This window comes from Octopus bimaculoides, chromosome 3 (genome assembly GCF_001194135.2).
Source record: "Octopus bimaculoides isolate UCB-OBI-ISO-001 chromosome 3, ASM119413v2, whole genome shotgun sequence".
Taxonomy (NCBI): Eukaryota; Metazoa; Mollusca; class Cephalopoda; order Octopoda; family Octopodidae; genus Octopus; species Octopus bimaculoides.
Window position 1 is genome coordinate 36,294,567 of NC_068983.1, and position 16,049 is coordinate 36,310,615.

At 35.3% G+C, this 16,049-nt stretch overlaps 1 protein-coding gene across 1 annotated transcript in view; it reads right to left on the minus strand.

The window, feature by feature from the left end:
* Nucleotides 1-2,275: 2,275 nt before the first annotated feature.
* LOC106873908 (uncharacterized) overlaps nt 2,276-16,049 on the minus strand; it is a 324,095-nt gene continuing 310,321 nt past the window's right edge. The window contains exons 20-22 of the mRNA XM_052966147.1: nt 12,978-13,090; nt 10,712-11,607; nt 2,276-9,423 (exon numbers count right to left, since the gene is read on the minus strand). Of these exons, the coding sequence (XP_052822107.1) occupies nt 9,414-9,423; nt 10,712-11,607; nt 12,978-13,090 (1,019 nt within the window). The 3' untranslated portion in view covers nt 2,276-9,413. The remainder of the gene's footprint in view (nt 9,424-10,711; nt 11,608-12,977; nt 13,091-16,049) is intronic.

Here is a 16,049-nt window from a genome sequence, read left to right on the forward strand (position 1 = left end):
ATGCAAGTGGCTGAGCACTCCACAGACACATGTACCCTTAATGTAGTTCTCAGGGAGATTCAGCAGGTACTACTCATTTTTGCTAGCTGAGCGAACTGGAGCAATGTGAAATAAAGTGTCTTGCACAAGGACACAATGCGTCGCTGGGAATTGAACTCACAACCTTGCGATCATAAGCCAAATGCCCTAACCACTAAGCCATGCACCTTCACATGGGTCCAATATCTGTGTGATATTAATGATCTTTTTTCATTACGGTCCTTTTCCATTGATTTTAATATTTACTTGACTTTTCTTTTGCATGAAGGGTCAGAACACTTAAGTTTGTAATAACAGCTAATGCAGTGAATATTCTGAAGCTAATTAGACTTAATTAAGCAGTGAGCAAAAAAAAAAAAAAACCAGAATTAGTCAATAACTAATATTGTTTTAATAATAATTTTGGGTGATGGCATGGCAGTACATTTGCTTTACAAACAAAACACATGGTTGCTGGTTTGATGCTACTGTATAGCACTTCAACCAAGTGTTTTCTAGCATATCTTCAGGTTGATCAATGTTCCATGAGTGGAATTTGATGAATGGAAACTATTCTGAAGCCCATCATATACACACACATATACATAGTCACGCAATCTGCATATGCTTAAGTGAAAAGCACCCAATATAACACTGAATTAATTTATAAGGCGGTGAGCTGGCAGCATTGTTAGCATACCAGGCAAAATGCTTACTGGCATTTTCTCAATCTTTATGTTCTGAGTTCAAATTACCCTGGAGGGCGACTTCACTTTTAGAGTTGATAAAATAGGTACCAGTTGAGTATTGAGGGTTGATATAAGCAACTTATCCCCTCCCCCGAAATCGCTGGCAGTGTTTGGAGTGATCACTAGCGATGGCGATGTTATGCCTCCATTCATCTTCCCACATGGTCTCAGACTCAACATGGTGGCCTACATCATGTGCTTGGAGGATGTAGTGCTGCCCTGGATCAAGAGGGTGGCTGCTGGAAGACCCTATGTCTGACAACAGGTTGAGCAAGAGACCAACAAAACTCCTTGTAATACCAAAGATGAACTGAAAGCAAGGATTATGGTAACATTCATCAACTTATATACAAGGAGACCGTCCAGAGGAGTTGCAGGAGATTCCAAAGTTGTTTGGAGGCCGTGGTTAAAGCCAATGGCGATTTTATTGAATAAATTCACTCTTTAATATTTCAAGATATTTTTATGTAATTTTGGTAGATGTATCTGTTAAAATGAGGTATCAGTGTTATTTTCATTTTTGCATAATTTAAATGACAGTTTATTCACTGCATTCTGTATATATATACACATACATCTCTCTCTCTCTAGTTGTAATAATAATATTAAATTACAACTTATGACTTGATGCCAGTCCAGACTCCATTTACATGGATATTTCAACAAGGATTTGGAGTATTTTGTTATAGTTGACTTGAGCCAAAAATTCTGGTATGGTCCACTTAACATCAGAAAATTCTGTTAAGTGGACCATACCAGAATAGAATTTTCTGATGACATACATACATATATATATATCTCCAAGAATGTAAAGAATGCTTCAATTCCTTACAATCTCAGATTTTTATTTGTATTTTTAGCAACATTAATTGTTAAACTGCGAGTTGTATGGTGATTGTCAGCTTATTGAAATTTCCCTTGATTTCAGTATGGGACAAAGCGTGTAATTTAAGAGGGTTAATAAACTCTTTTTATCACGTATTGTTCACCATTTGTCATTTATACTACTAGCTGTATACATACTTGAAGCTAACTAACTTCCACACGTAAAAACACCCACTACACTCTTGGAGTGGTTGGCGTTAGGAAGGCCATCCAGCTGTAAAAACTCTGCCAAATGAGATTGGAGCCTGGGGTAGTCACCTGGTCCACCAGTCCTCAGTCAAATCGTCCAACCCATGCCAGCATGGAAAGCGGACGTTAAACGATGATGATGATGATGATGATGATGACACACAAAACAAAGGGCAGTTGATTGGTAGAATAAATAAAGTATGTTTAATTGGGGCCTTTTATGCTCAATTCTTACTGAGGTTGATTTTGTCTTTCATTCTTGTAGAATCAATAAAATAAGGCAACAGTAAAATACTGGGGCTAATATTACTGACAGTACCTACCCTCATGGAATCAATACTGCTTACCAGTCATTGATGGATACTTCTGATCACTGAAGTCTATCATCTGTAGGAGTGTAAGGAAAAAAATACAAAACAACAACAATAAAAAGATTCAAGGTAGAAGATATTTTTAATTACACCAGAACTGTACAAAGTGACTACAAAAATAGAAGTTATTACTGTACACTGTACTGTGGGAATATTTGATAGAAGACTTCAACACTTGTTTCAGAGCTGGCATAACACCACCACTGCCGCCACCAACACCATCGCCATTATTTGCTTCTTTCCTATTCAATCTCAACGAGACAAGGATCCAGTATGTTGTTGTATATGTGGAGATATCCAACTGTATTCATGTAACATAGAATTGGAAGTATATATGTTTGATATTCCAAAATGATGTCAACCCATACAACAAAAGATTAACTCTTGATGTCAACCAGTCCGAGACTGCCTCAAACTCTTTAAATAGAAAAAAATCCACCGGTTTTAAAGTGTTCATATTTTAATTAAAACCTTCCATCATTGTTTTATGTAGAGACATTTTTGTTATGTTATAATATACAAGCTTAATTAATGAAAAAACAAAAAGTTACTAAACTAAATTTCTCCAAATAATTCATTGATTAAAAAAAAAATATTAATTAAAACAGGCAGTTATTTTGATAGAAAAATAATCAGAAAAGAGTTAAAATTTTACATATTTTGCTTTGTTCTTGATTATCTCAGAACTAGATAACAACAATACTGATGGAAGAGAACATCTAGCTTGGAGTCTGAATCACTTTTCTAAAACATTCGTTTTGAAATGATTTTGTATTATTTTCTTTAGTCTGTGTCATAATAAAATTGGTTGATATAACCATAGTGCGGACACCTCCATCATCAATGACACCCATGGTAGTTCTTCACCTTGATACTGTAAGTTTACAAAACACACGTATTATACACACACACACACATATATCTATATATACATGGGCAGTAGGTGAGAGCTAGATATGTTCTGTATAAAAAACACTTAGCAGAGCTCAAATGAATTTGAACTTAAACACTAAATTTTTCATCTAGTGTTAGGTTCTTAACATCAAGAGTGGCTATAAGAGAGATCCAAGATGCAGATAAACACAGTTAGGCTTGACACATATATACATACATACATATACATATATATATTATATATGCAGTGTTCATTTTGTCTTCAATACAGGAATAAGCAGCACTTATTCCTCACAGTAACTATTTACAGCTAAGTAGACAGGACTATTGCAGATTAAATGTGTTTAGTATGGATGAACACGATGCAGCATTGGTGAATGGATGTGATCTGACAACACTTCAAATGATAAACCGACACCCTGTTAACCTAGTCAGCTGCAAATTTAATTCTGTGATTAGAAGATTATGTAAGGAAGAAGTGCGAAAGATTTGCAAATAAAAAAACAAACAGAAAATAGCAGTAGGCACTTTTAATTTGTTAGTGATGACGGAATGAATTTATTTCGCATATAATGGAGGACAACCTGTTTGAGTACAGCCATGCATTGGCATTCATAGCCCTTGTTTAACTTGCTAGCAATGTCTTGCAAAGCATAAGCACCTTTCCCTTACAATGGTTGACACAGGTGGGAGATCTCCATATGACTCTTTCTTGGTGGGATGAATTCTCCAAGATATGTATAAGACTACAGGACCGAAAAGGATGGTGTTCACAGGTTAAAAATGTCTGAGCAAGCTCAACCAGATGATGATAGAGGGATGAATAATACATTCTTACAAATGGGTGTGTGTGTGTGTGTGCATAGTAAGAAGGTACATTTATTTATTCACTGAATCTGATATTTTGTATTATTTGGAATTAAAAAAAATTTTTTTTTAAAAAAGAGCTAATCTTTGACATATACATAATTTGCTGTGGAAATAGATAATCCCATGTTTAGAAAATATACAAGGTTGGTGATGGTGGTAAATGCTGGAAGAGGATGTCAATGTAGGGGACACAGGTTGATATTTATGGTTGTTCCCTTTTTGATAAGAACTAGGGAGTAAGAATGATTGATGAGAAAAGTTTTTTTTTTCTTTTCTGAGGAAAGAATTTAGTCTAGCTTTCTTTCCTGCTACTAACCCCTTGTAATTCACATTGAACATTCAAACACGCTAAATCCTCCCAGTTAGACTTTTCTTTAGTTTATGAAGGCTTGTACAGATTTTTCTTTTGCTAGTTTTAACCACTGTTAAATCGCCCTTATCACTTGATTAAAGGCTAAATTGGTGGAGTTGTTAAAGTGTTGGATAGAATGCTCAACAATATTTGTTTCAATTCTTTGTATGCTGAGTTCAAATCCCACCAAAGTTGACCTTGTCTTCCGTCCTTTTACGGTCGATAAAACAATTACCAGGATGGTGAATTACTAGCACTATTATTGGCACTCTGTCAGTTATGATGATGAGTGTTCCAGTTGATTTGATCAATGGAACAACCTGCTTGTGAAATTAACATTCAAGTGGCTGAGCACTCCCCAGACATGTGTGCCCTATATGTAGTTCTCAGGGAGATTCAGTGTGACACAGAATATGACAAGGCTGGCCCTTTGAATTACAGGTACAACTCATTTTTGCCAGCTAATTGCACTGGAACGACACAAGATAAAGTCTCTTGGTAAGGGACACAACACACTGCCAGCAACTGAACTCACAACCTTATGATCATGAGCCGAACGCTCTAACTACCTAGCCAAACTAAAACTATTAGAAGGTCATGTGAGATGCCTCATAGTGTCTTTGCATTCTGAGGCTAATATCAGTGAGGAAACTGGGGCCAAGCTGTAGTGACCTAAGTTGGTGGATAAACATTAGTAGAAAGGAGAGAAAACTTGCATGCCTAGGTAACTGCCAGTCTTCTTCAAAATATTCTTCACATATATGTCCAGACATATGGCCAATATTAACCAACAGGGGTCCTACATGTACTTGATAAGTTCTTATTTAATCAACCTAGGAAAGTTGATAAACTAGATTTGAACTCAGAATATAAAGTGCCATAACTAATACAGTATTTTATGCAATGTTGAAACAATTCTGCCATAGATAAGTTTTAGTATAACAATAGGCATTAATCATTTGAAACTGTCATAGTCATTTCATTATACATATAACAGTGGATCCTACTATCCTTAGATCTAATCTTAACACTTCTTACTGTGTCTTTGTTAGCATGACTTCTCGCATAGGTACTTCCTAAAAAAAAAAACCATCCTAAAATTCCTTATGAGGCAATAAAATTGTCTTTTATGACTCAATCAGAAGAAGAAGGACAGTACTTGCGACATTCTTGAGAATAATTGAATTATAAGGAGACTAGACTATTGGCTAATAGACCTGGTGTCATATAATGCTTTATCAAATTCAGAACATACTACTCTATCTGGGTATGTGTGTATGTGTAAACCGCAGACAATAAAATATATCATTGTTAAAGTAAAAGTACAAATTGGTGTTACAAAAACTAATCTTTAAAACACAGTGACCTTTCAAATCTAAATTGATGAAAAACAGCACAAATCTGCTCCCATGTTGCAGAAGGTATTGTGGTTGAATAATCTCATGTCATCTCAAAATGGACAAATCTATGATGGAAGTGAGGGGAGGGGGAATTTTGAGGGTGATTTGGTTGTTATTTCTTAGAGGTCAATGTACGACAGAGAAGTTTCCATGCTAGCTTAAGGACATTGTAGTTGCTGTTATCTTTAGGTCGGCTTTGATCAAGCAAAACTATAACCAAAAACAGTCCAATAATGATCATCCAATCTTTTTTTTTTAGACACAATGTATCCAGACTACATTATCCAATGTATCTAAAAAATATGGTTTATTCCGAAGGAGATTTCCAGCAAGTTGAATGACTGTACAGAGACCTCCACATGGCTATATATGTGAGTGTTATACCTTTATGTTATGGTGATAGTAAATCACTAGATTTTGATTTTCCTTTCTTTCATTATCATCATTGATTTAATGCCCACTTTTCCAGGGTCAAATGAAATTTGTTTGGGCAAATTTTCTATGGCTGGATGACCTTCCTGTTGCTGACCATTGCCTGTTTTGAAGCAATGTAATATTCCCCCATGGATTTTCACAAAAGCCTGGAAACGAAGGACACAATGATGAGCAAACACACACACGCATACATACAATAGGTTTCTTTCAGTTTCCATCAACCAAATCCACTGATGAGGCTTTGATCAAGTCTGGGCCTATATTGCATAAAGTGCCATGCAGTGGGATGCAGTGAGACTGAACTCAAAACCACAAGGCTGGAAAGCAAACTTCTTAGTCAGACAGCCATGCCTATGACCTCTGAGAATAGATACCGGTAATTGACCTCCAGAATAGATACCAGTAATTTAGTGTCATTACTTGATTGTTCTAGGTTTCAAATAGATATTAGCTTTACATTTAATCAAATGTCTTTCATTATGGCCATGAGTCAACTAAAACATTGTGAATAAAAATGGTAGATGGAAACTATATGGACACTCATCAGAAGTATTGTCCTTGTTCTGGGTTGACATACTCAATCAGTCACTCAGTTTGATACCCATACCTGACTCTTGAGTAACTTTAATGGAGTTTACTCTGTTGTAAACATTTGGGCAGGTGTCTGGTTTTCTTCCCTTCCTCAAATCAGTTTTGAAGGTACTAAAAAAGCAAAAAAGAAAAGATTCTGTCTATGCCATTCTTCCTTTGACAAAAAGTATCTAAGGTGCAGGGATATTGGCTGAAAATCAAGAGTTCAATCTCTGCAATAAACACCTTTATCTGTGACATTATATCACCTGTGTTACCGGATTTTTCTTACCCTCCCCGAACAATAATTTTATAATTCATGCTGATGTCTATTTTAATATCAATGTACTTTATATTTTGAACAGATTAAAAAATATGTATATAAAGTAAAAGTCAGATTATTGGTCCTCTTAAATCAAGAAGGTTATTGGAATACTTCAACAGCTATTATTACAATGATACAATGCCTATCTTCTTTTTAAATAGGTTAAGCATTTTGTCCACTGAAGACCAAGAGGTAAATTATGAACACTACCAACCAAAGTTCTCACTTCTTCATTGCTTAGTAATTGGAGCAGGAAGAATACAATGCTTTACTCAAGGAATTGCCTCAGAGGGGGAATATAAATTGTGTTTTACCCAGACATATTACAACATAGGAAATGGAACGTAAAATTGATATCTTACTCATGACATATCATAAAACCACTGAAAGAGAAGTTTTGTGTCTTAACCCATTGCATGTTACATAAATCTGGTGTCATACCCATTGCATGTTACAACACCAGAAATGGGATACAAATTCACAATATTTCTATCTCCAAAGCTCAAACTTTGTAATGTAAATAGATATGTTTTAATTCTTTCATACTGAGATCAACCAGGGCTAGTATGGGTGTTACAACAACAACAACAACCAGGGTTAGTGATTAACTATAATATATGTAAGCTGAACTAAAAAAAATTCTCCTGGAAAAGATTACAGTCTATCACAAGAAATGTTTTCTGGAAATCTAGATATTTAATATTCAGTGTGGTAACCGGAGGTATGTACACATGAATAAAGTATCTTATCCCAGAAATACATTGAAATAGCTACAGTGGATCTGAACTCATGTTTGATGGGCCAGTAGTCTGTCTTACCCACTCAACTATTTTGCTTTTACTAGGTAAAGTCAAAACTTAATTTTGAACTTAAGACATATGAGTGATTCAATGAATTAATTTTACAACCAATAAATGGCTGTTACCACATTAAGTGTAGTGTTAGACGATAACATAGCTTATAGCTGAAATTATAAAATATAGTACAGTTAAAATTGATAGAATCACTATAGAATATAGTACTGGGAGATACAATAAGTGACGATAGCATAATATATATATCAAAAAGATAGTATAGGTATAAATGATACTGTAACTATTAGCAGGTAGTATGTCTAAAGAGGTTAGTATAGTTATGGAATTAGAACTAAATATATAACTTAATCAGTTTCAAACATACTGCTTACTTTAAATGTAAACATACAGTTGTAATTCACTTTAAACATGTTGTTATATAACTGGATTATTGTTTGTACAAATGATATATATTTTGGGTAGTAGGAATTAAAAACTAGGATATCATTGTGGGTTTGGCTGGTGGAAACCCTACAGACTTCCACATTTGATATTTCTAGTAATAGAAATAAAGTGAAACAAGCTTGGTACTGGACCAATTTATAATAATATTAAAATCAAAAAATAAAGAAAACAAAAAGTCATGGTATTTTGAAGATACTTAATGAGTCATAACGGTTTGTATGAATGTGATTGGTTAACAGCTTCAGAATAAGGGTACTAACTTTATCTTCCACAACATCATGGATGGTAAATGACATGGTATGACACAGAAGTTTGGGATACCAGTTGTTCAAAGATATCCACTCTTCCTATGTTGCTTTACAACTGTTTCACCGAATAAATATACTGTCTGGATTAAAAGAATACCATTTTCTGCCAAATATGTGTGTTCTTCAGAATAACTTTGCATTGGTGATGTTTTTTGAGTATTTTTTTTTAACACACAAATTATGTGGAACTGTTGAAACACATGATGGGAATTGTGACTTGTTTCCTGGTTTTCTGCTAGTCACTGGTCTAACTGGAGAGTAATTCACGATAATAAATACATACATGCATACATAAGCAAACTTACAGTTTAGATAATGAGTAATTTAACAAAGAATCTCTTGGTTTTCAGAGATACGTTAACTCAATCGAAAAACTTAATGTAGAATATATTTGAGACTCAAGAACAAGAGACAAAGAGAGTATAAGTTGAGGACTGCCTTCATGAGTGTACAGTTGCCCCCATGAGTATGTAAATGCTTCAATAAAGTGCAGTGATGATGGTGGTGGCAGTGGCTGCCTCTGTTTAGTAACTGCTTCAATGAGGAAAGGAAGTGGTGGTGATAGTGGCTGCCTCCAATGTAGTAACTAACTCAATGAGGAGTTGGAGCTTTGGTGGCTGCCTTAGAGTAGTGGTGAATGCCACTGAAGGAAAGCAACTGAAGCAGTCAAAGATGTTTTGTGTCAAAAAATGTAGAGATCTGAAGGTGACTGAAAGAAAATATCAGTGACTGGTCTCATTATCTTCTGGTTGGTTTACCATTTATAACTTGTTATCTCAAAGTCAATGTCACACTTCCCTGAAATTACAGAATTGGAAAAACAAATTAAGTTAATTGATTTAAAATTCATTAGAAATAGATTTTATTTTAAAACATAATGCTGAATCAAAATTGAGACATAACTTTTGAAATAAGAAACACGACAAACCTTTTTAATTACCTTTAGTTAAAAAATCCTTAGAGGCCTATTTATGTAGCAAACCCCAAATATGCCAATGGGTGTTCATTAGGCTGCTAGAAAAAGCAGCTAAATTTACCTTGAATCACAAGCAATTATCTTAAAAATGAAGGACTCAAAGATGGTACAATAACAGTAAAACACCTTTGATTATAGAGCTGTTCAAGCATTGCTGACCTAAGGCTGAACAACAACAAAGTTTAAACTCTGTAGGGTTTCTGTCCCTTATAAGTGACCCTGCATCTGCACATGTACATATGAGTTTGAGCAAGTTGTATTGTGGAAGACTTGCAGTTGTTCATGAATGGAGGTCTTTCTTCTCTACACCACTGATGTGTATCTGTTGTGTAGACCACCGCTGTCGAAGAAGTAGGATCTCCCAAGACATATAAATAGAGGTAGTCTGGCCATGGTGGGAGTGTTGAGTAGCAGTCGAGTAGCGGTTGAGTAGAGATCATCCGAAGGTGCTAGATAGCAGTAGCTTGAGACATAACAGTATCCAAGGGAAAAGGCTGTCAACTTGTACTGATACAACTTGTACTGATACAACTTAGCACCAGTCTTGTTGTTGCAGACACTGCTGTCAAAACACAAACAACAGGAAAAAACACTGCAAAGCATCTTGCCTGACCTTCTAATAGTTCTACTAATCCACCATAGCAGATTGGTATTCTTTTATTGACCCTAAAAGGGTGAAAGGCAATGGTGACCTCAGGAGATTCTACCAATTCTCCACCTTCCAAACCTTGGAAGTAAAAATATACACTAAATACTTAACTTCCTCAACTAAGCTGTTGCTGCCATCACCACCACTATCATCATCATCATTTAATGTCCATCTTCCATGCTGTCATGGTTTGGATGGTTTGATGGAATCCAATCATTTTTGACTGTGTCAAACTTTAGTGTCAGCTTTGGCATGGTTTCTATGGCTGGAAGATGCCCTTCCTAATATCAACCACCTTATAGAGTGCGCTGGGTACTATTTTCATAGCATTGGCACTAGTAAGGTTGCTAAGTAGCTTACAAGACAATGTCTTCTTACAATAAAGATGAATTGGCATTTTTATATCAAGTTTGTTTAATGCAGTTAAGATTTTTATAAAATAAAATAAAATATTAACTTACGATTCATTATTGCTGTTCAATAGGAGGTATTTTTTAATAACCAGAACCTGCGTATGGTTTAAGCCTTCGTAGTTCACATCAAGACCTGTGATATCTACAGAGGAAATACCATCTTTCATTTCACTTGGACACACATCATGTAGAAGAGCAGCTATATCAGGCATAGACTTTGATAGACTCTTGTTTTCTGTGTTAAGAGTTAAATAGTTCTCATTTGGTTCAGTCAGCAATGGTTCTTCTGGAACATTTACTGGAGTTGTTTCTTCTTCATTTTCATTGTTTTCATGATCAGGACTCAAATGAGAAGAGCAAGTTGAACTCACTCCGCTTGAACTGCGGATACTGTCTGAACTTACATGTTTGTAGAGACTTTGTCGATTCTCTTTATGAGTTGAACCTGAGTTCCATGAGAATCTTTTATGAATAGTATTATCAGGATGTTCTTTTCTTTTAAGTTCTTGGATAGAATCAGCAGTATTGTACCGTTTTTCAGTCTTGCGTTTTCTTTCTGATTTACATTTTGTCTCTTCTGCAACTCCTCGTGAAAGCCAGTCAGAACTAGCACAAGATGGCATTGAATGGCTTGTCTTCATTTCTGAGGTTGGCAGCAGAAGAGAAGAACCTGTTTGTGTTTCTGGAGATGGACTTTCACAGACAATAAGTGGGCTTATCATTGTTTGTTCAGAAGTGCTGTTCTGAAGCTTTTGTTTGGTAAAAGAGAAAGAGTTTGGTCGGCTTTTCTCATGAAACTTTGGGGAAGGAGAAGGATCAGTAAATTTATCATATTTTCCTTCCTGGAATGAACTTCGGTATTGTATTTTTGGAGAAGTTTTAATGTCCCCTATGGTTTGGTATAGCTGATGTCGAACAGGTTGGTTAGCTTCATTAAACAAGAGCTGAAAAAAAAAAAAAAAAATTACTTTGTCACAGCAAATCTATTTATTGCAATGATTATAAGACTTGTGATAAGAAGGACATTGACTAAAAATGAAAATTTAATGCCTAGATGAGGTAGAACAATTAGAAGAGTGAAAAGATTTTATCAGTTTTTTTATTTTTTTAATAAGCTGTTTTTCAACCTTTATTGATCAAGTCTCTTTCAGTAAAAAGTGAATTCAACCAACTAACTACCTGAAATCTTTGGCAGACGTAAAGAATGTGGACCACACCCCCTTGTTTTTTTTGGAGCTATGTATTTTACTCAAGAATAGTCCTCCCCAAAGTGGAAGTACTTCCACCTTCTCTCGAGGAAAATTTTATATGGACACTAGTGACAAAAGGAGCAGTTGATGTATTTGTATAGTTTTTTCTAGTCTTTGTCATCTATTTAAATATGATTATAAGACTTTAATCATAATAAAGTCTTGACACCAGTGTCTGCAACAACAAGACTGGTGCCAAGCTGTATCAGTTTAAGTTGATGGTCTTTTCCCTTTGATACACATCAGTGGTGTAGAGAAGAAGGACTTTCATGCATGAATAACTGGTAATCTTCCACAAAACAACTTTCCCAGGCTCATATGAACATATGCAGATGCAGGGTGACTCTTAACCCATAAAGCACTGGGATTAAGGAAAAGAGATTCTCCTAGAGAGAATCTCTTTTCCCTTTTTTTAGTTGCTGTGTCTGGGAGCAAGGAGCAGTGCCTGTAGTGTTTGCAAGTCTTCCTAGATCACTGATACTGGTGTTATTAATGTCCCTTTTGAATCTGTGTAAATAAAAATCTAGAAGGTTGACATTCTGAGAAAAGGAGGAGTGGGCACAGTGATTAATGCAGAGCTTGGGACATTGAACACACCAAGAGTGATGAGTGAAAGATAAGCAGAGAGGGTGGAAATGCCTGAATGGAGGTAGTTTGAACACAGTCAGTTCTGAGGGGCAGAGGTCATTATAGAAGCAGTAGAAAAGGCTACTACACATTCGAAGCACATTCTCTACTACTACTAACAGTGTCACCTAGGTCATAGAAGCTATCAACAACTTCTAGGGAGTCCTCCAAGCATATGAAAGAATTAATTTCATAGTGGTTCTTACTACTAACTATGTATGTGTATTCTGCCACATGCAAAGTCTTCTTTTCTGTCAACTTGCTGGTTATCCCATTCTATGTCTTGTGTTTGTATAGTTTATATTGAGTACACCGTATTGGACTCTTACCTACCTGACCTGATCATCTACAATTGAATAATAAAAACATTAAGGTAAAGATAATGACTTGAGGAAAGAAGGACTTAGTTTCGTCCACAGACTGAGAAACTCCTTTACCTTTGCTTTGTTAATATGTTCGATGAAGTTTTTTATAGAAGCAGAATCAGCATGGAGGATGAATGCCATTATAGGAACAATGTAATCATTTGTTTGTATCACCAATATGGATCCTGAAATTCAAAGAAGAAAACTGAGTTAATTGGATGAATGAGAAACAAGTTAATATGATGCCATGTTTAAATGAAGCATGTCTAATCTGATTGGAAATGAGGAAATGTCTATCTAAAGATAGTGAGTGGAGAGATGATACCAGGAGAGAAACCATATACACAGGATGCCTGCTTTTATCAATTATATTATGTAACCAGAAGCAAAGAATGTAAGGTCTTCCTTCCTTTCGTTTGCTATTTACTGAAACACCTACTCATCACATAAATGGTTCAGTTTTACTTAGCACTGCCAGAACTTGTTGCTACTGACGATGATGATGACAGTGACAATGATAATTATGACGATAGTGCTGAAATAGGGAGCTATAAGAGAAGGAACTGTTGGTGTTGATTGCTTAACTGGGGACCAATCCTAAAACTGCTGGAAGTTATGTAACACTATAACAGAATTCCTCTATATTAATTGGTAATCTCCAAACGGATATCTGCTTTCATTCTTGGAAATTAGTAATTAGCAACTTAAAGGAACAAGATAACAGATACACTTAGATACCAAAATCAGTCACAGAAGAAAACCATGGAGGTGGTGGCAGTGGTGATGATGAGTAAGCAACTTGATGAATGAATGAACCTTTATAGAAAATATCTTCTCTGTCGATCTACTTGGTGGTGGTGGGGGATGCAAATGTACAGTAGCCTTTTCTACTACAACTCTAATGACTTCTGCCCCCTATATCTTGGACCCATGTTACATGCTACTCAGTTATCATCATCCCATTTGCCTATTCTTGCCTCATTATTCTTGTGTTCAACACTACAAGCTTTGCACTAATTACAATAATGTTGACAGGGAAAAATAACATTCAGTGAAGAGAGACAATGATTGGTTCCACCTTTTTAAAGCCCTACATATTCTGGAATTTCCTTATGAATATGTTCCATATTTCTGAGACGATACATTCTATACCTAGTTGAAGATTTGGAGAAAAAATTCCAGTTAAGGAAGCCGAAACTAGAATCAAGAGATTTCAAAATAAACCTAACAGAGATAGGAGTCTACACTGCCGCTGCCACCATCATTTAACTCCTGTTTTCCATGCTGGCATGTGTTGGACAGTTTTTGGCATGGTTTCTACAGCTGGATGCCTTTCCTAATGCCAACCATTTTACAGAATATACCAGGTGCCTTTTAGATGGCACTGGCACCTGTGCTTTTTATGTCACACCAGTGATGGTGCTTTTTACATGACACCATCACCAATGGGGTCACCAAGTACTTTGCAAGACAAAAAAGGCAAATACATTATCTAACTGAATTCGGTTTCCATTATTGTAGTAAAGTAAAATATTTTGTTGCTATCTTCTAAATGGAAATGATTAGTTTAGATCAGTATTTCTCAACTGGGGTTCCCTGGAACCTTAGGGATTCCATGAGAAAGAGTGAGATAAGCTAATGTTAATTTCATGATCGTAATATTACTAGACATGCACAACATTGGTTATTGTAATATTGTAATATAAACATCATCCTATCTCACCTGTCATGTTATCAAAAAAATATAACTATTTAGTGATGTCTGTAATTTATGGATACCCTATATATATATATATATATATATATATATATATATATATATACACATACACACATATTGTTAAAGAGGACAAAAAAAAATGTTAAGGCAAGGCAAACATCTCAAATCATATACATTATTATTATTGGATGTTTACAACATCAGGATTTTAATCCACATGGATCTACATAGGATTATACCTGAAGACTTATGCATTTGTTTCTACAACATTGGAAAGTTGAACTATGAACTTTTATGCTTCTTTTTTCTTCTCTCTCTCTTCATTTCCTTATTCCTTTACTCCCTTCCTCTATGCCATCATTCCATTAATATATACCCTTCTGATTTTTCCCTATTTTTCCCTATTTGTCTCTGATGATGGAATATCCCATACTCGGGGATATTCCAGAAACAGCTGTAAGACTTTGAATTTGTTCCAATAATAACAATGCATATGACTTGAGATGTTTGCCTTGCCTTAATGTTTGTTGTCCTCTTTAATAATTATATATCTGCTGCATCGGAAATTTTCAATGGCTCCATAACTACTGTTTCAGCTATAACCTTGGAGCCCTAGTAATCCGTTACAGCACTTACCTAGCGTACCTAATCATCTAGATCACCTGTGAACTAAACCCCCCATATCTTGTATACTTGTATATATATATATATATATATATATATATATATATATATATGATATTTACCATGTGAACTATGATGAAAAAATATGAGTAAGATATGGTATATAATTTTTTTTTGTGTAGGGCTACCTTGAGACGTAATTTATTTTAAGGGTTATGTAAGGGTAAAAAAATGACAAACACTCGTTTAGATTGAAGGTTTCACCAAGACTTTCATAATTAATGAGTTATACACTTGGCATTATTAATGCCATTGACTATTTGAATGTTATAGCCCTGGGCTGACCAAAACCTTGTGAATGAATTAGGCAGATGGAAACTGAAATAAGTCATCATATGTGTATGTGAGTGTGTCCTTGTTTTGACAAGTAAAGGTTGGTGACAGGAAAGGCATCTGTTTATAGAGTATCTCCTGAAGAAGGCTTGTCTAACTTGTGTCAACAAGGAAAAAAAACAAACATAAAAATGACAATGATGATGATTTTTGTTAAAAAAGTCAAGGCAGACAACTCTGAAATCTAAACTGATAAAAATATGAATTGGGAGTGGGGTTTCATGCAGTGGAGATTGAGATTTTATATACAATGTTTGGAATGATAAACTACAATTCTTTTTTTTCTTTACTTTTTTTTTTTGCTTTGTTGATATGTTAGCTAAGAGTGGAGGGACAGTACCCATGACCTCTGCAGACCCTCTTCTCAGTCTGGTTATATTCATACATAATGAGGCAACAATTTATTT